General features: G+C 34.6%; 1 protein-coding gene across 7 annotated transcripts in view; it reads right to left on the minus strand.

Moving 5' to 3' along the window:
* Window positions 1-19,851, minus strand: part of LOC6041058 (multiple C2 and transmembrane domain-containing protein) — a 105,400-nt gene that overhangs the window by 60,232 nt on the left and 25,317 nt on the right. For all 7 annotated transcript variants that reach the window (XM_038261556.1, XM_038261558.1, XM_038261557.1 and 4 more), the window contains exon 3: window positions 19,260-19,408. In XM_038261556.1, coding sequence (XP_038117484.1) covers window positions 19,260-19,302 — 43 coding nt within the window. In that variant the 5' untranslated portion in view covers window positions 19,303-19,408. The remainder of the gene's footprint in view (window positions 1-19,259; window positions 19,409-19,851) is intronic.

Raw genomic sequence — 19,851 nt, forward strand, 5'->3', positions numbered from 1 at the left:
ATATTTTTTATGAAATTTTATGTATTAGAAAAAATACTTTATATTATATTTACGTATATTTATGACTTTAAAATTGAAAAAATATCTTAACTTAAAAAAAATAATCTAATTTTTCATCAAAAACCGGCATCTGGAGCAAATCAGGACAAAAGTAACGAATTTAGACAGCTGTTTTAGCTATTTTTTTGTTTTGCAAAATGTTCTGATTCTTTTGATTGATTTCGGTTACAACAGGAATAGAACAATTCAATTAGTACACTGATTTCCAATTGTATTGCTCTAAGATCTCCTGTACCTATTCAGACTGCAGTTCCGATGATCTCCAAGTGATTTAAAGATAATTTTTTAAATATGTGTTAAATATAAAACATAACATTTTTAACTTATTCAAAGTATTACATTGTCTGGTAAAATTTTATTTGATTTTGTTTCTTGTTTTTTTAGACAGCTTCAATGACATTGCATAAATAAATTAATAAAAGAAATATATTTTAAAATGTGGTAAATTTAAATTCCAAAGCACATCAAAGAACAAAAACAAATTTATTGAATGCGTTTTGAACTATCTAAAGACTGCTGTTCTTATTCAGATTGAAGAGTAGCTTATCACCAATTAACTGTATTGAGCTAGTTCTATGATTTATGCTACATACCAAATATAATGAAAACATAATTTTATGACTACTTCAACTCATATTTTTCCGGTTTCCCGGGGAATTCAAAACCCGGGAAAATTTTACGCCCTATCCAAAAGGACAGGAAAAGATGACAGTTTCACAGCGGAATTGCAAACGATTTTTGAATGAAATGTTATGTCAAAAATCCATGTAGTTTAATAAATTTAAAATTTTCAGAAATAATTAGAAAAAGAACATATGATTTTTTTTGTAATTTCTTGGGTTTGATGGTTTGACTCATTTGATGTGACTTTTCCAATTTTTAGGAAAAGGATATTTCCGTTTGCCATTTGAAAACATCAATTTTACAGCTACTGCCGTCATGTTTAAGTTTAACAACTTTCTGCATAGTTTTCAATACAGTAATTGGGTGCTAATATTAAGCTTTAATATTGATATTATTGTTCAAATCGATAAAGCTTATTTTTCTGAATACAATGACCTTTTGTACAACTGCATAGGATTTCAATTCGATTCAATTTTTATTTTTCGAGATAGCATGTAACAATTTTGTTTCTTTTGTGCTTGTATAGAGATTTCGGTTTTCCTTACAACTATGAATGTTTCTGATACTGACTTGGTAGCATAGAAATTGTTTGTTTCAAATCTTCAAATCTAGGAAAAAGGTGGTATAAAACCGAGCGAAATCCATAACTGTCCGCAAAGGATTTAAAATAGATTTTTAAATCCATTTAAAAAATTAACCTCATGGCCTTCTTGACAGAAAAAGGTTCTTCTTGAAAGCTTGTTCCAAGGGGAGCATAGTTGATCAATAAAAAAAGAGTTGCCTCGTCAATTATTTTTTTTGTAAAAAAATGAAAAAAGTGATTACAAATGGTTTTTGATGTTGTTTTTAACCCTTGTACATAAAAATTTACATGAGGAATGCGAAATCAGCAATTTAATTCATTGGATTATGTGACTTGAGCGCCATTATGCAGAAAAGCATTTTGAACTACCCACATTAAGTACATCATTATCGTGTAACAATTAAATCATATTAACTCTTTTATGAAGGAATCGCTTAAGTTATCAAAAACTAACTGATTTATTTCTAACAGTCTTTTGTACAACCTACTTGTATGATATTCTTTTCGTTCTGCGATTACGTAAGATTATTGCTATCGTTATCCATACACAATGTTTTTATCGGCTATAACAGACGATAACACATTTAAGTAACTTTTAAAAATTACACCAATCAAACAAAATCTTCTTGAGCATTAAAAGCTATTTCGAATTACCTTTTTTAGAGCGTAGCAAATTTAAAAGTGTTACAGCAATTCTCTACGAAAACATTATGAAAAAAAAATGTTTTCCGAACGGGCTAAAAATTAGAGTGGGACCGTGTTAGGGTCATTTACGTCAATTTTCAAAAAAAAACACAATTTTGAAAAAAAAAAATCAAAACTCTACGGCTTTTTCAATCGATTTTAGCTTTCTTGGACTTAAATGAAAGGGATTAGATAAGTCTTTTAAAGAAAAATGTTTGGAGTTTCAAGAATGTTAAAAGGTCGTATGAAATTTTAATTGGTTTTGGAGGTCTAGAGACCAAAGAGGCTATATTTGAAAATATGTTTATCGAATTTTTCGTATAATTTTACATAAAATATGTAAAAATTGTAATGTTTCATCGACAAGATTCCGAGATAAGTTTTTTATTTTTGAAAAGAAAACCTTGGCTTTTCGTTGCACTGCACGTTAAAACAATAACATTTCGAAACCGGAAAACAGCTTTTTTCACTAAAACTGCGATTACTTGAAAATGGTTGAGCTTGTTGAGAATATATAATTCATTTTTGTAAAATAAAAACTTTAATCAAAAGAGCACTTTTCTAAAATTTCAAAATTAATGAAATAACAATTAACTGATCATATTTCAATCAAAACTCCGATATTGCCAGCAGATTGTGCCCCAGGGCTCGTAAACCAAATTTCAATTACCTGATTGCGACGGGTTGCCAACACCTCAACTTCACCTTGCCCCGGTTGGAGAAGACTAAACCTTGCCACACGGTCACCACGGACGGCCGACCCCCCCGATAATGCTGATTACTGCCAAAAGCGGCTGAACATTTGCTAGATTTTCGACACAAAACACGATTAGCGATTCGCAGCCGATCGCCGAGTCACGTGCCCCGCGGATAACAACGTGCTAAATCGAGATGTTTAGCTGCGACGACAACCCCCCGAAAATCGCTTAGCGATTTTTTTTAGAAGGGGGAAAAACGGCACGAAACGATGATTTAGTTGCCTTAGGCAAAATTTGTCTCACTCAACACCGCTAAACTTGACCGAACTCAATTGCATAACTTTTTGGGACGCGGAGGAAGCTTTCCCAGAAAGCTTGCGACTTTCTCGACGGTTTGCGACAAACTAAGTCCTGGCAGATACCGGATCGGAGCAGCTACCAGAACCAGGATGACGATAAAGGGATAAAATTTTATCGCGCGACTCGACTCAACTCGACGACTCTTCCTGGTGAGCTTGCTGCTCCAGAATGCGAGGGCGGCACTTACTCACGGGGGAAAACATATTTATGCTCGGTTATGGGCCATGTTGGGACTGGTGATGGTGTTGTTGGGGGAGGGTTGGGGTTACTAAGAATGAATTCCACGAACTAAAATAATTAAAATTCAGAAAAAAATATTTTATAGTTCGTACCAGAAATTGAATTAATGAACAAATGAATTGTAATTGTTGAAAATTTTACTCTTTTTAAATTGCAATAAAATATTCAGTAACCCTCTCCAGCATGAAACGCGACAAATACATAATCCTCTCTCCCTGTTGCCATTACAAGCCCGCATCAACACAGCTTACATGCTCCAGGGCACCGACTTCGACACCGACATCAACATCACCATACATACAAATATATTTTTCCAGGGCACCAAACACCCCCGCCACCGCCATCAACGCCTTGCTTCCCAAAATCATGTGTTTTCCGGCGGCACTCCCCTTCACCTTGGCCTTTACTTGCTCACTACTTCCCACCCCATGTCCAGAAGGAAAAGCGCGAAAATTCGTAATAACATGACTGATGAAAAGCGCGCGTGGTGTTTTTTCGTCCTGCCCCTCCCTCTTGTTTGGCCACGCTCCGTTGTTCCAATTTTAGGCGAAAAATAAGCGGAAACTCCACGACAAAGTGCTTCCGGCGAGGGCGGAACGGATGAGCCTCCGGATGCACACGCAGCCCGGTTCTGGCAGAGGCCTCGTTGGAAAGGTGCATGGAAATGAAATTGTTTGGAGCAAGTGCAATTTTCCTTTATTTGAGAAATAGAAAAAAAAGCATGCATAAATTAACCCACAGTTGTTCATTTTTATTGCTTGTGAACAATTCACTACGTTTGGGCAATTTGATAGTTCATTGCAATTTTATGTGTTTGAAACATAATCTTTTCATTCCTCATTTCTTCAATGCTTTGTCCACAAAAGCCATTTGCAACATTGTTTCGTCCATGCAAGTCTCGATACAATTTGTCAGCTCTCCAAACCAAATAAGTATTACTATAAAAAACTAACTTAATCCACCTATGTGGTTGGAGCCTTCCTCACTCATTATCAACAATGGGTGATATGATGGGGTTGGATACAAATTTCATCTATTTTTTTTTAGATCTGGAATAAAAATGTACATAAATATCACTTAAAAGGCCATATCTCGAGACAGGGTTGCCAGATCTTCAATATTTTGGACTCGTTGGAAAGGTCTTTCGATAACCTAACCAACGATGGGTCGGATGATGGATCCGGACATGGTTTTTATGCATATAAGTGGGATCCGGATATATGTGAAAAGACATTTTTATATATAACTTTTGAACTACTTATCGAAACTTCAAACAATTCAATAGCGATGTATGGGACCTTAAATCAAGTCGAATGCAACTGGTTCGATAAAAATCGGTTCAGCCAGTGCTGAGAAAACTCAGTGAGAATTTTGGGCACATATATACATACTAGGGTGGGTACGTTTTTCAAAAAGTTCTCGGATCAAGTTTTAGTATGGTTCCCCTTGTAGGGCATGCCCATAGGGACTTTCATGCCAAATATCAGCTCATTTGGTTGTAAACTGGCTGCGCACATCGAGGTTAAAGTTTACATGGGAATTACTATGGGAAATTGGAACTTTTTGTTCAAACGCTCCTACAGGTCTGGGAAAATCACGCGCCAACTTCTGGTGTGGTCAGGCCTAAGGGGAATGGTCTGGAGAACACTTTTCCCGAAGAGAGCATATGGATTCGTTGTCCCTAGACCTGGCGCATCGGCAAACAATCCGATGTCTCCGGAATCAACGGTTTTCCATGAAAAAGCATCAAATTTTCCTTAGCATGCTATGAAAGCATGATGAACACCGCGACGCCATACGTCAGGCAGCTACCACGTGGTTGAAATATTTGCAAAAAAATACAAATTTGCTATGCAAAGATTCTGAATTCGACTAAATAATATCAGGATTACTCGAAATGATCATTTTCTAGTTAAAAGAAGGTTTGCAGTTGAATATTCCAGCCGTTTCTCGTCGTAGCTGCCTGACGTATGGCGTCGCGGTGTTCATCATGCTTTCATAGCATGCTAAGGAAAATTTGATGCTTTTTCATGGAAAACCGTTGATTCCGGAGACATCGGATTGTTTGCCGATGCGCCAGGTCTAGGGACAACGAATCCATATGCTCTCTTCGGGAAAAGTGTTCTCCAGACCATTCCCCATGTGCCTGACCATACCAGAAGTTGGCGCGTTATTTTCCCAGACCTGTAGGAGCGCTTGAACAAAAAGTTCCAATTTCCCATGGTAATTCCCATGTAAACTTTAACCCTGATGCGCGCAGCCAGTTTACAACCAAATGAGCTGATATTTGGCATGAAAGTCCCTATGGGCATGCCCTACAAGGGGAACCATACTAAAACTTGATCCGAGAACTTTTTGAAAAACGTACCCACCCTAATACATACACACACATACATACACACACAAACATACACAGATCAAGTTCTGGTGTGGTTACCCTTGTAGGGCATACCCATAGAGACTCTCACGCCAAATTTCAGCTGATTTGGTCGAAAACTGGCTTGTCTCAAGCGGGTTTAAGTTTACATGGAAATTACTATGGGAAATTTTGAATTTTCGTTCATTCGCTCCTACAGGCCTGGGAAAACATGTAGAAACTTCTAGGATGGCCAGAAATGAGCGGAATCGTCTGGAGAACAACTTTTCCTAAGAGACTAGGTCGATTCGTTCAACCCCCATCGAGCTCAACGGCAATACATCCGGGGTTTTCGGAACCAACGGTTTTCCCCAAAAAAGCATCAAATTCTCCTTTGCACGCTATGAATACTTTTTGAACTATAGAATTATCATTTATGGTGATCCTGATACTATTAAGCTGTATTCTAAACCTCCAAATATGAAAAAAAAACTGTTATGGTGCAAATTTTACAATCACGTGGTAGCTGTTTGACATGTGGCGTCGCGGTGTTCATCAAGCATTCATAGCATGCTAAGGAAAATTTGATGCTTTTCTGGGGAAAACCGTTGGTTCCGAAAACCCCGGATGTATTTCCGTTGAGCTCGATGGGGGTTGAACGAAACGACATGGTCTCTTAGGGAAAATTGTTCTCCAGACGATTCCGTTCATTTCTGGGGGCGCTGAAAAAACTTTTAATATATTTTTACAAGCTTTATACATCTAAAACTTGCAAATAAAATTCAGACTACAATTTCCTCAGTCTTTCGGGTAATCGAATATCGCAAAACTTAAAACGGAAAACTAATGTTTAAATCATCTTCCCATAAGTACAGTACATATGCAAGGGAAGCATAGTTAAATGTTTGGTTTATATTTTTTTTGTTAATTAATCACTTTTCGGAAATTGCATCCTCAGAGTGAGGGATTAAAATTCTAATTTTCTTCCCATTGTTTCAATTTGTGTGGGAGTTTCATAACGGCTAATCCGTCACGCCTTGGTTAGCTTTTCAAGACTGTTTTTTTTCGTGTTTGTATGAGCTGAAAAACAAACTGGGAAAATGAAAAATGAGAAATAAAGTTTCACCACCGGCAATGTCGGAACATTGTAAGAAAAGCCGCATAATGGATGTTGTACGAGAGTCCTAATTAGATTTGTCTGGTGGGGGATGATCCTTTCTTTTGTGGTGACGAAAACTTTTCTGATTTAGTTCTCGACAAAGTGACGGTAGGAAGAGTTCATTGTTTGTAATTTGTTGTTTTACGGGTCACTTTAACCTGCTAGTACAAAATGGTACATAACGTCGAGAAAAGTGTGCGAGTAACCAAATTCAAATTTAAAGGCTAATGTTTGTTTAACGAGAGACCGCAACCCTTTACCCAGCAATCTAATCTCGGCACCTGGGAGGCAATTTCAAGAGCAGCGTTACGACTTTTTAACCGTCCGAGTAGGCATGACATGGACGGTTTGTCTCCGACCAAGGGCGTGAAATGGTCATTCACTAGCGCACTCTTGCTAGTCAAAGCAGGACTTCAAACAACGTCGACTCTCTTTAAAGGCGCCTACTCTGACGGTCACTTGGCGCACTTGAATTGCAATCAAGTTTCTCGCTTACCAAACCACATCACCAGCACCACCATATCCTTGACCTTTTTTTCGGTGAACAGTGTACACTTGGAGCATTTTGAGGCGGTTTTTGGCACGGGGCATAATTGAATCCAGCGCGAAAGAGACCGTAATCAAATTTTGTGCGCACGGGGCCAAGATCGAACCGCGTCTCTTCTGAACTCTGGGTCTAAACTCATTTTATTATTTTATCTTCCTGAAGTCGATATTTTTTACTTGATTAAAAGCTAAATTAAAAACAAATGCTTAAACAATTTACCCCACTGACCCCCAACCGACGGTTCTCTTTAGTATGAGTAGTACTATTTTCCATGCCATTTCGATGTTTGATTGCAACGACACTGTTCCAGCAAAAAAACTCGGAGCAAAATACAGCAAAAAAAAAAAAAAGCTGCTAGACAGAAAATGAAGCAAGGCTTGTGTGTGTGTCCGTGCATAATTTAGTGGTCTCCGTCCAGAATGGTTAGTCGATCTTATCACGTACCGCCCCGGCTGCTTTTACGAGCACAACCAGAGTAGTACTAGGGGAGGTGTCGTGGTCCACTTGGTTGCTCGGCGTTTAGTTTGGTCAAGTATGTTTTGCAAGAAAATTATGTTGAATTTTATTTGAAAGAAATGAAAAAAAACGAAAATCTTCAATTAGCTTTTTCTAATAAAATTTTATCAATTCCACAAGTGTTGCAAATATTTATTTATTAACGTATTACATATATTAGTGAAAATATTAAAATGTTATACACAGATTGCATTTTATTTTTTAATTAGTCTGAATCCACCGAATCTCAAATGAACTTAAAAAAAATCTTTAAGGCAATACAATGTATATTGGGCCTATATCATCATAAACATGTTTTACTAAGCTTGATTTTTTTTTACAATTGTTTTGAAAAATTGTTTCAATACCATTTCAAAATTCAAACATATCCCGGGAACCCGGGAATTCCCCTGTACACGGGGAAATTCACAACCCAGGAAAATTAATCACCCTACCCATTTCAGAGCTGAAACGTTCTTTTTTACAGCAGAGCAGTTCTCTAGGATTTCGGTCATTCGATTTTTTTTGTATTTTTTAATCCGACTGAAACTTTTTTGGTGCCTTCGGTATGCCCAAAGAAGCCATTTTGCATCATTAGTTTGTCCATATAATTTTCCATACAAATTCGGCAGCTGTCCATACAAAAATGATGTATGAAAATTCAAAAATCTGTATCTTTTGAAGGAATTTTTGATCGATTTGGTGTCTTCGGCAAAGTTGTAGGTATGGATACGGACTACACTGGAAAAAATAATACACGGTAAAAAAATTTGGTGATTTTTTATTTAACTTTTATCACTAAAACTTGATTTACAAAAAACACTATTTTTAATTTTTTTTTTTTGATATGTTTTAGAAGGCATAAAATGCCAACTTTTCAGAAATTTCAGGTTGTGCAAAAATCACTGACCGAGTTATGAATTTTTAATCAATACTGATTTTTCAAAAATCGAAATTTTGTCGTAAAATTTTTCAACTTCATTTTTCGATGTAAAATCAAATTTGCAATCAAAAAGTACTTTACTGAAATTTTGATAAAGTGCACCGTTTTCAAGTTATAGCCATATTTAAGTGACTTTTTGAAAAAATGGCAGTTTTCATTTTAAATTAGTGCACATGTTTGCCCAGTTTTGAAAAAATATTTTTGAAAAGCTGAGAAAATTCTCTATATTTTGCTTATTTGGACTTTGTTGATACGACCTTTAGTTGCTGAGATATTGCAATGCAAAGGTTTAAAAACAGGAAAATTGATGTTTTCTGTTTCACCCAAACAACCCACCATTTTCTATCGTCAATATCTCAGCAACTAATGGTCCGATTTTCAATGTTAATATATGAAACATTTGTGAAATTTTCCGATCTCTTCGAAAAAATATTTTGGAATTTTCAAATCAAGACTAACATTTCACAAAGGCCAAACATTCAATATTACGCCCTTTTAAAATGTTTGTCTTGATTTGAAAATTCCAAAAATATTTTTTCGAAAAGATCGGAAAATTTCACAATTGTTTCATATATTAACATTGAAAATCGGACCATTAGTTGCTGAGATATTGACGATAGAAAATGGTGGGTTGTTTGGGTGAAACTTAGAAAACATCAATTTTCCTGTTTTTAAACCTTTGCATTGCAATATCTCAGCAACTAAAGGTCGTATCAACATAGTCCGAATAAGCAAAATATAGAGAATTTTCTCAGCTTTTAAAAAATTTTTTCAAAACTGGGCAAACATGTGCACTAATTTAAAAATGAAAACTGCGACTATTTTCAAAAAGTCACTTAAATATGGCTATAACTTGAAAACGGTGCACTTTATCAAAATTTTAGTAAAGTACTTTTGATTGCAAATTTGATTTTACATCGAAAAATGAAGTTGAAAATTTTACGACCAAAATTTCGATTTTTGAAAAATCAGTATTGATTAAAAATTCATAACTCGGTCAGTGATTTTTGCACAACCTGGAAATTTCTGAAAAGTTGGCATTTTATGTCTTCTAAAACATATCAAAAATAAAAAAATTAAAAATATTTTTTTGTAAATCAAGTTTTAGTGATAAAAGTTAAATAAAAAATCACCAAATTTTTTTACCGTGTATTATTTTTCCAGTGTAGTCCGTATCCATACCTACAACTTTGCCGAAGACACCAAATCGATCAAAAATTCCTTCAAAAGATACAGATTTTTGAATTTTCATACATCATTTTTGTATGGACAGCTGCCGAATTTGTATGGAAAATTATATGGACAAACTAATGATGCAAAATGGCTTCTTTGGGCATACCGAAGGCACCAAAAAAGTTTCAGCCGGATTAAAAAATACAAAAATTAAAATTGAAGAAAAAAGACCGATTTCGTAGAGAATTGCTCAGCACTTGTATCGAAAAGTAAGACGTTTAGACAATGTTTTGGTTGTTAAGTTTAAACACAAACATAAACGCCAAACACAAGCAGGAAAATTAACGTTTTGCTGGAAAAAAACATTTCAAAATTGTTTTTGAAATTGTAAAAAATGGTAAAATATCCAATTTTTCAGCTTAAGTCGTATCTTTACAACTCACCAAAGCTTTGAAAGATAAATGTAAAATTAGTTTTTTTTTTTATCAAAATAATATTAATTTCTGTTAGCCTATGCATTTTTTATTAGAGTAATTCTCTACCAAAACTGGAAATTGATTTTATATGTATTTTTTTATTTGGCTCAAACTTTGTGGGGGCCTTCCCTATGACAAAATAAGTAGCTTTTGAGTGAATTTTCTGACTAATTTGGTGTCTTCGGCAAAGTTGTAGGTATTGTTGAGGACTATTGAGAAAAAACTAGGTACACGGAAAAAGAATTGCTGATTTTTTAATATACCTTTTTTCACAAAAACTCAATTTCCCACAATACGTATTTTTTTATTTTTGAGATTTTTTGATATGTTTTAGGGGACAAAAACTCGCAACTTTTGAGTTACAGAGAAGTGTGGTCAAAAAATCTGTCGCCGAGTTATGAATTTTTGAAAAAATAGTGATTTTTGGAAAAAATCGAAATTTCATGCAAAAACCAATTTGACTTAATTTTTTTAAGGTAAAATTGAATTTGAAATTGAAAAGTACTTTACAGATTTTTTGATAAAGGACTCTGTTTTCAAGTTATAGCCACCGAAAGTTTAATTTTAGCGACATATTTGCAGTTTTTCGATTTTAAAAAATAGTGACCATGAGTGGCCATTTCCAAATAAATATTTTTTGATAAATTCAGCAAATTTGCTATAAAATTGTCTAAAAGACATGAAGATTGGACCTCTGGTTGCTGAGATACAGCCGCTTTAAGAAAATGAAACACGAAAATTGAAGTTTTCGAAGTCTCACCAAAACCACCATTTTCTAATGTCGATATTTCAGCAATTAATGATCCGATTTTCAATGTTAAAATAAGAAATATTCGTAAAATTTTCCGATCTTTTCGAAACAAATATTTAAAAAAAAATTAAGACTAGCATTATAAGGGGGCGTAATGTTCAATGTTTGGCCCTTTTAAAATGTTAGTTTAAAAATTTTCAAAATATTTTTTTCGAAAAGTTCAGAAAATTTCACGAATATTTCATATTTTAACATTGAAAATCGGACCATTAGTTACTGAGATATCGACATTAGAAAATGGTGGGTTGTTGTTTCTCTATGGCTTAAAAATTGAGGGTTTTTGTCTCCTAAAACATATCAAAAAATCTCGAAAATAAAAAAATACGTATTTTGGGAAATTGAGTTTTAGTGAAAAAAAAAGTTGATAAAAAATCTGCAATTTTTTTTTCCGTTTACCTAATTTTTTTCTCAAAAGTCCTCAACAATACCTACAACTTTGCCGAAGACACCAAATTGATCAGAAAATTCACTCAAATGTTACAGCTGTTTGAATATTTACGTACCATTTTTGTATGGACAGCAGCCAAAATGTTATGGAGACTGGTATGGGTGAATCAATGACACAAAATAGCTTATTTGGTCATAGGGAAGGCCCCTACAAAGTTTGAGCCAAATTAAAAAATACAAAAAATTAAATTGGTCAAAATCGGCTGATTTCGTGGAGAGTTTTAGTTTAGATTGTTTTTTATGTTTGTTATTCTTAAAAATATTCTAAGGGTTATTTTGTATTTTATCAATTTGGGATGGGAGGTTATTTTTTATTTTTTTTAAATAGTTTATTTAATTTTTATAAATTTTTTATTTATATTTTTATACAGGCATTTTCTTTATTTTCGTGAGTTTTTGCACACCTATCAAAATGGTATAGGAGCAGAAAAAAATTAGTCATATTATTTCATGTTCAAAACTGCATTCTTCCACTCTTTGTCAGGTTCATATTTTTTTATGAAAAGTTAATTTTCAGCATATTTTTTTGTAATTATTATGACAAAAAAATTAATCAAGGGACCATTCACAAACCACGTGGACACTTTTTTGAAATCCAAGACCAATCCCCCCTCCCCCCTCGTGGAAAATTTTCATACAAAACAAATATTGTTTGTTTAGGGCGTGGTCAATCGCTGAAAAAATAAGTTTAAATTAAATCAATTAAATCTTTTTAAAGTTGTTGCTTTCAAAAGCTTTTTTTGGAAAAGCATTGTAAAATTTTTCGATTTTATATTAATTGAATCAAACAAAAACTGGTCTGAAATTTCCAAAAACGTGTCCACGTGGTTTATGGACGGTCTCTTCTGAAAATGTTAATTTCACCACTTTTCTGGTGTAATGACACTTTTTCAGTCTAAATTTAGGTATCATTTCATCATTAAAGAGGTTATACTCAACCATCCAAAATTACAGCTTCCAAATTAACATAAATTTTTAATGTACTGTAAGAGCTTTTAAAATATCTTAGATTTGAAACTAAGTTTTGAGAATTCATAAAGCCCTAATATAAACCGGTGTAAACTGTTCAGCTGAGACCATGAAAAAATTGTTGAAATTGTTTAAAAATATTGAATTGATAAATAATAATTTTTTTTTAAAACTTCAACTATAAACAAAAAAAGAAGCTGCTCAAAGTACAAGGTAAGGCTGTTATTCTATGCCGGGTCACGCTCGGGATATTAAATCGCTCAAGCTCCTCCTTCAAGTGTGTTGTTTACCTGTTGAAATCCAATCTTCAAGCCAGCAGTGAAGGACCCCCCTAATCGGCTTAACCTGTTTTCTGTCCAGAAGCGCGTCAAGTTTTCAAGAGCTAATTGAAAAAAAAACGTCACCTCGACGTCGTCGTGCTATCTTGTCGCACCCGCCATTTTGACGTTCCGAGAAAAACGCGTTTTAATGTTTGACCTTGAATATACAAAAACGAGAGCACGCAATGTAAACAATAACAAACACATTTTGTTTGGCTCACTATTCTGTGCATTGTCCCAAAGTTTGGTTGAAGTTGGTTGCTGGAGTCCCGAGTTATAATTACAAATGTTTACGGTAGTCTAGCTTGTACGTGCGACAAACGGATCCTGACTTTCCTGGCCTGAAATCCCTTTAGCCTTTTGTCGCACTTACATCAATTTTCATGGAGTGACAAGATAGCACGACAAGATTGAAACTACTTTCATATGTAAAGTGACAAAAATGCACGGAGTTTTTTTGGTTTTTGTTGTATATCTCAGGATTGAAATTGAATTTTGGGGATCTGTGAAGGTCAAAAGGTGAGGTATTGTGAGCTACACAAAATGGCGTTCTTAACTCAATTTGGCCCAAAATGCACGTACGACAAGTTAGCACGATGGCGACGACCTTAGGGTCGGGAAAAACATTCCTGACCTACTTTTCCCGGTCACAGATTAGAACCACAGTTATGTGGCTGTAGACCCCTCAAGGTAGCGGACGTGGTATTCTTATTAAAAATGTATATTCTAATTTTCTTCAGGGGCTTTTAACCTCTCACTCTCTTTCTCTCTCTCTCTCAGTTGGCAGGACGAAAGTAATGAACTTGCTCGAGTAGTTTGACTTTAAACTGCATCCTCTTTACATTACTCTCTCTTTCGGATAGGGTACCTTCCAATGCAACATTAACGATATGGGGCTGCCGCTTCCCCGTTAACTTTATAATTCAACAGTGCTGGAAGCTTTTATTTTTCCCCCTTTTTCCATTCACTCTTTATCTGAATCCGCTTGTTCGAATCAATACTTTCCTCCTCGGCAATGCCACAACAACACCAACCTGATTGAGTCCGCAGTGTGAGTTCCGAGCGTTTTTTCCCCATGAACTTTGAAGGACATCTTATCAGAAGATGCACTTTGCGAGAAAATTGAAAAAGTTCCGCTTGCACCGGAATGCACAATGAAGAAGCATTCTGATCAAGTATTTAAAGATGAAGTTTGTAGGTTGCCCGTGAACTACGTTTTTCAAAAAAAAAAAAAAAAATCTTTTTGTCACTTTCCAAGTTTAGAACATTAATTCTCCCATTAAGTTGGGATAATCCCACGTGAATCCCCGAACAAATTCAAAACACATGTATCCTGTGGTGAGCACAGAATTTAATCTGGAAAAGGGTAAACGAGGGGGTAGGTTACGGTTCTTCTGGCAAACGTTGTCACCGGGGATACTTTAATATTACATGGCTTTTTGCCATCCCGCCCCCTCCGGGGAGACTCCAACAATGAACCCAACTGCTAGGAGGGACAAAGAGGGGGGGGGGGGGGGAGGAAGTCCTGGGAATACGAAGGGAAAAGGTTTTCGGAATCCTCCGGTGGTTGTTGTCTGCGTCATCAACTCGAGTTCACCATGTTAGTGGGTGTGTTTGTGTATTAGGGTGAAAAACAACCAAAATTTGACTAGATTTCTCTGATTTTTCCCACAAGTTACTAAAATTATGTTTAAAGTTACTTTGGTGCATTTTTTCTTATAGAACTTTTTTTTAACGTCACCCTAATGTATTTGCTTGGTACGTGATTGTGACTATTTGACAGCTGCGGGTGAAAACGGAGCAAATTCATTTGCCGAAGTGAATGAATGTCAACGGGGGGCAACATGTGTGTGCTCTATGTCATGCTCCCACCCTCTCGTGGAGCATTGTCCCATTGTTGGCGGAAAATGTTGCAATGCATTGATTAATTTTGAATGAAGGATTATTAGGATTTGCTGCACTGAAAGGTAGCGCAAATGGAGTGAATAATTTGGCACACAAATTGGAACTCTGATTGCGATGCATGCATGATTGTGATTCATTGCAGGGGGTTTGCTTTTTGATTTATTGTGGCTACTTTGATGCTTATGAAATTGTTTTGGAATAAAATCGTGTCCTATTTTGTTTTGAAATATTACAGCTTGCAATTTTTTTACATCGAAGCTTTTTCAATATCATTTTTTTTATGTTTAAATATAAAACAGAAATCAAGCTTCAAATAATGAAATAAACAAAATACAAAAAAAAAAACTTACGTAGGCAACATTAACGTACCATCATAAGAAACCTTATCAAAGCAAACTGTGCTAAAATTGCCCATATGTCGACAGAATGTGCCCTGCTTTACGACCCAAAGTAGGCGTCAAGCAGTGATGTATGTGTGTGTGTGTGTGTTGTTGCGTGAAACCACCATCACTCACCTCAGGTGTGCGGAAAATGTGGCCACAAGCCATAGGGAAATTTAAACGGTTTTGCCTTCCTCACTGAGGTAAGGCTATAATCCTGCTATAAAAATGAACTTTTCTCAGAAAGCTCGTAGACCAACCTTCATGTATACCTATCGACTCAGATTCGAAAACTGAACAAATGTCTCACTGAGTTTTCTCAGCACTGGATGAACTGATTTTGGTCAAACCAGTTGCATACGATTTGGTTTAGGGTCCCATACGTACCAATTGATTTTTATAAAGTTTTGATATGTAGTTCAAAAGTTATGTATAAAAATGTGTTTTGTATTTATCCGGATGTTAGATAAGTAATCGGAAATCTACTCAAATATCACCATGTTATACATCGTTGGTTAGGTAATCAAAAGACTTTTCCAACGAATGCAAAACATTGAGAATCTGGCAACCCTGTCCCAAGTTATGGCAACTTAAGTGATATTTATGTACTTTTTTGAGGCCGGATCTTACTTAAATGTATTTAAACTTTGTCCGGATCCATCATCCGACCCATTGTTGATTGGGTTATCAAAAGACCTTTCCAACGAGTTCAAAAAAATAAAGATTTGGCAACCCTGTCTCATGTTATGGCCACTTAAGTGATATTTATGTACTTTTTTGAAGCCGGATCTCACTTTAATGTATTTAAACTATGTCCGGATCCATCATCCGACCCACAGTTAGGCTGGTACAAATATTTTTTAAAGTTTTTGTCCCCCCTTCCTTCAAAATTGGCCCGAAAAATCAGGGAGCAAAAAAAGATTTTTACAATAAACTTCAAAATTTCAATGAAAATTCAAGTGCAACCAGCTGAAATCAAATTAAAATACTTTCTCCTGCTTTTAAAATAATTTTTAGCATGTTTGGGTTTATTAAAAAATCTTAAGATTTTTTGAAAATTTTCGATGCAAAATCTTTTTTTTCGATACAATTTTTGTTTTTGTCAGATCTTAGATTTTTGGAAAATTAATGATTGCAAAACAACTGAACTAGTGTAAAATGCATTTTAAATCACTTTTTTCATTTAAATTTTAAGACTATGGCTTATTTTTTAAATTTTTTTATTTTTTTTTTGCCCCCCCCCTTGACCTCGGCCAGGGCCGAGGGACAAAAACTTTTTAAATATTTGTATCGGCCTTAGATAGGTAAAAAAATACCATCCCAATGAGTCAAAAACATTGAGAATCTTTTTGCGATTTTTTTCAACTGCGTGGATTATTGTTTTTACTTCAAAGTATATTTTTATTCGAGTTTGATGAAAACATAACTAATTTTTAATTTTGTCATTGAAAACCAATTAGTTAATTTAGATAATGGAGTGATTCTCTAGATTTTCACAATTTTTTTTTATTTGGATAAAACATTGTCATACATTCCCTATGTCAAAAGAATCCATATTGCATTATTAGTTTATTTTCCATACAAGTCTACATTAAATTTTGCGGGCTTGTAAAAATATTAAAAAATGTGTTTCTTGAGAAGGAACTATTTGATTGAACTGGAGATTTTGAAAAAGTTGTAGGTTATGGTTAAGACTTTTTAGAAAAAAATAGGTACACGGAAAAAATCATTTTTTTTACTTTTCAATAAAAAATTATTAAAGTTTAAAAAATGTGTTTGATTGACTTGCAAATTAGAAAACAAAAATTCGTAACGGTATGCTGTAAAATATTTTCGGGATGCTGAAATTTTGTATAATTTGTTTCGAATTTGTTAATCGAACAGCTTTTTAATTTTCAAGATTTTTTTTTTCTCGGTGTCACCCTCGTTTTTTGACTGGCGATATCTAAGATACTATCAGTTCGATTTGCAAATTTAAAAAGTGATTATCTAGTGTAATTTTCTGCTCTTTTCAATGAGATAACTCAAAGCAAGACTAACTTTTGAAAAGTTTGATATAAATGTTTTTAAATAATTTGATTAATATGAAAAAAATGAGCAGTAAATCTAAAAAAATCTCTTCCCTTGTCAGTTCCATTGTTAGATTAAAGTTATAGTAATAATTATATAAAAATCTATTACAGTGTAAATCATAGTTGAAAAAATCTCAACACCGTAGAAATACGAAATTGTGAACTGATTTTCTACGAATAAAATTAATTAAATTGAATTGAAATTTAAAAATTTGCATTGAAAATCGATTCACATTTTATTGACACATCATCAAATGAAATATTTGGGATCATTAGGTGACGCTCAGAATAACTAAATTTTTACAAAAAGCTAACTTAATCCACCTATGTGGTTGGAGCCTTCCTGAATTATTATCAACAATGGCTGATATGATGGAATTGTGCAAAAATTTCATCTATTTTTTAGATTCGAAATAAAAAAGTACATAAATATCACTTAAGTGACCATATCTCTAGACAGGGTTGCCAGATCTACAATGTTTTGAACTCGTTGGAAAGGTCTTTTGATAACCTTACCAACGATGGGTGGAATGGCGGATCCTGACATAGTTTACATACATTTGAGTGAGATCTGGCTTCAAAAAAGTACATAAACGTCACTTAAGTGACCACATCTCGAGACAGGGTTGCCAGATCTTCAATGTTTTGAACTCGTTGGAAAGGTTATTTCATAACCTAACCAACAATGGGTTGGATGGAGGATCTGGACATAGCCGGACATCGATTCTGAGTCGATATGTATACATGAAGGTGGGTCTACGACGTTTTTATACAAAGTTCATTTTTAGAGCAGGATTATAGCCTTACCTCAGTGAGGAAGGCAAAATAAACTTTAAGAGACATTGTCAGAGCAATCAACTTTCACATCAACAAAATCTATTAAAAAAATGTAGAAAATTTCAACTTTTTGATTTTTTTAAGTAACAATAACTTGAAATACTTTTAAAACTTTTATTGTTAATTTTTATTGTGTAGATATTTCGTAATTTCAGAAGCTTTTTTAATTACTAAATTCAATCAATTTAAAAAAAAGTTGATATGATTATATGTTTGAAATATGAAAAGTAAAAATCATAGATTTTTACCAATCCTAGACACTCGCTATTTTTTTTTTTTAGAAATAATCAGAGATTCTTGAAGGAGAGAGCCAAAGCAAAACGTACTTGATGCCATGTGTGGGCGTTACAAACGACACCATGTTTAATTAATCATTGCCTGAATTGCCCACATGTCACCAGTGTACCATATTTAACGACCAAGCAAGCAGGTGTCAATTAGTCAGTGGCTACGGGGAATTACCCCCTGGGAGGGTGGGGATAAAGTATAGTTTGTATAGATTTTGTTAAATTAGTCTGGTTTTCTTTCAAACACAAAACGAATTGTTAATTTTCTCAACTTAAAATAGTTGTGGAAAAAACACAATGGTTTTAGAAAACTAATTTAAGCTTCTTTAAAGATTGCTCCACTAGCCGATTATTTACTTGGGCGAGACCAGTGAGCTTATTATTCACTGCTTGGGTACTTTGTGTGTCACAGCTAAGTTGGGTGTCATGTTTATGCCATCATTAATCATGATATGAGCAAGTCATAATTAGTAGAGATGCGTAGGTTTTAACGATTCAATTAAATTAAATTTAGTTACAAGATAATTTTCTGTAAATACAGAAAAACAGTTTTTTTTTTCACGAAAGAAACCAAAGTTCACCAAATAAGACTTATTACAAAACGTACCTCCTAAGTTTCAATCAAGTACCTTCATAAGTGCTAACTACCAAAGCGATGTTGATTTCCAACGCAAATGTCCCTTAATTTGCTAAATTGTGAGCCCTGTTTCTTGTTACTCTGTGCGTGTTTGTGTGCGTGTATGTAAAAGTGTTTCACGTGTAACGAATTTTTCCTCGCAGAACAAAGGGGAACAGGAATTTTACAAGAAAAGGAGGCGCCATAATATACTCACTGCCACTGCTGCCGCTGGACGTCGCCACGGAGAGGTCGGCCATATCCGCTGCTGAACACGGGACGACTGTTGTTTTCTGCGCGCACCTCGCCGCCCAAAATGGTACAACACCGCACTTGCACCACTAGTGAATATTACGCACGCAAGCCCTGCAAAAAGGGTACACGGTGGGGTTAGAAACGGAACTGTCGGATTTTTTAATGGTTTTTGGTTTAACACTCTTCAGTTTTTTTTTTCATATGATTGGATTTTTTTTTGGATATGATTGAGTTTATAGTAGGTTGACTCTGCTCAGATTCCCAAGTTTATTTTATTTTTATTTATTATTCAAACGATAACATTTTGTTTAGAGCTCATGCAACTAAATTAAAACAAAAAAATATTTAAAAATTACTCTTCTAAAATTATCTTCCAAAAGTTTCATCTTTTTCGAGTCTTGTATCAGAAGTTTTTCAATATTTCTCCAACTTGGTAAAACTATGGTGTGGTTCGAAGAAGGAGGAAGTGATTCGATTCTATGAAAATCGGGATTCTAGATTGTTTCGATTATTTCGTTGTAGGGATTTTAATCAACCAAAACATTAGATATAAA

Source organism: Culex quinquefasciatus, chromosome 3 (assembly GCF_015732765.1).
Source record: "Culex quinquefasciatus strain JHB chromosome 3, VPISU_Cqui_1.0_pri_paternal, whole genome shotgun sequence".
NCBI classification, from domain to species: Eukaryota; Metazoa; Arthropoda; class Insecta; order Diptera; family Culicidae; genus Culex; species Culex quinquefasciatus.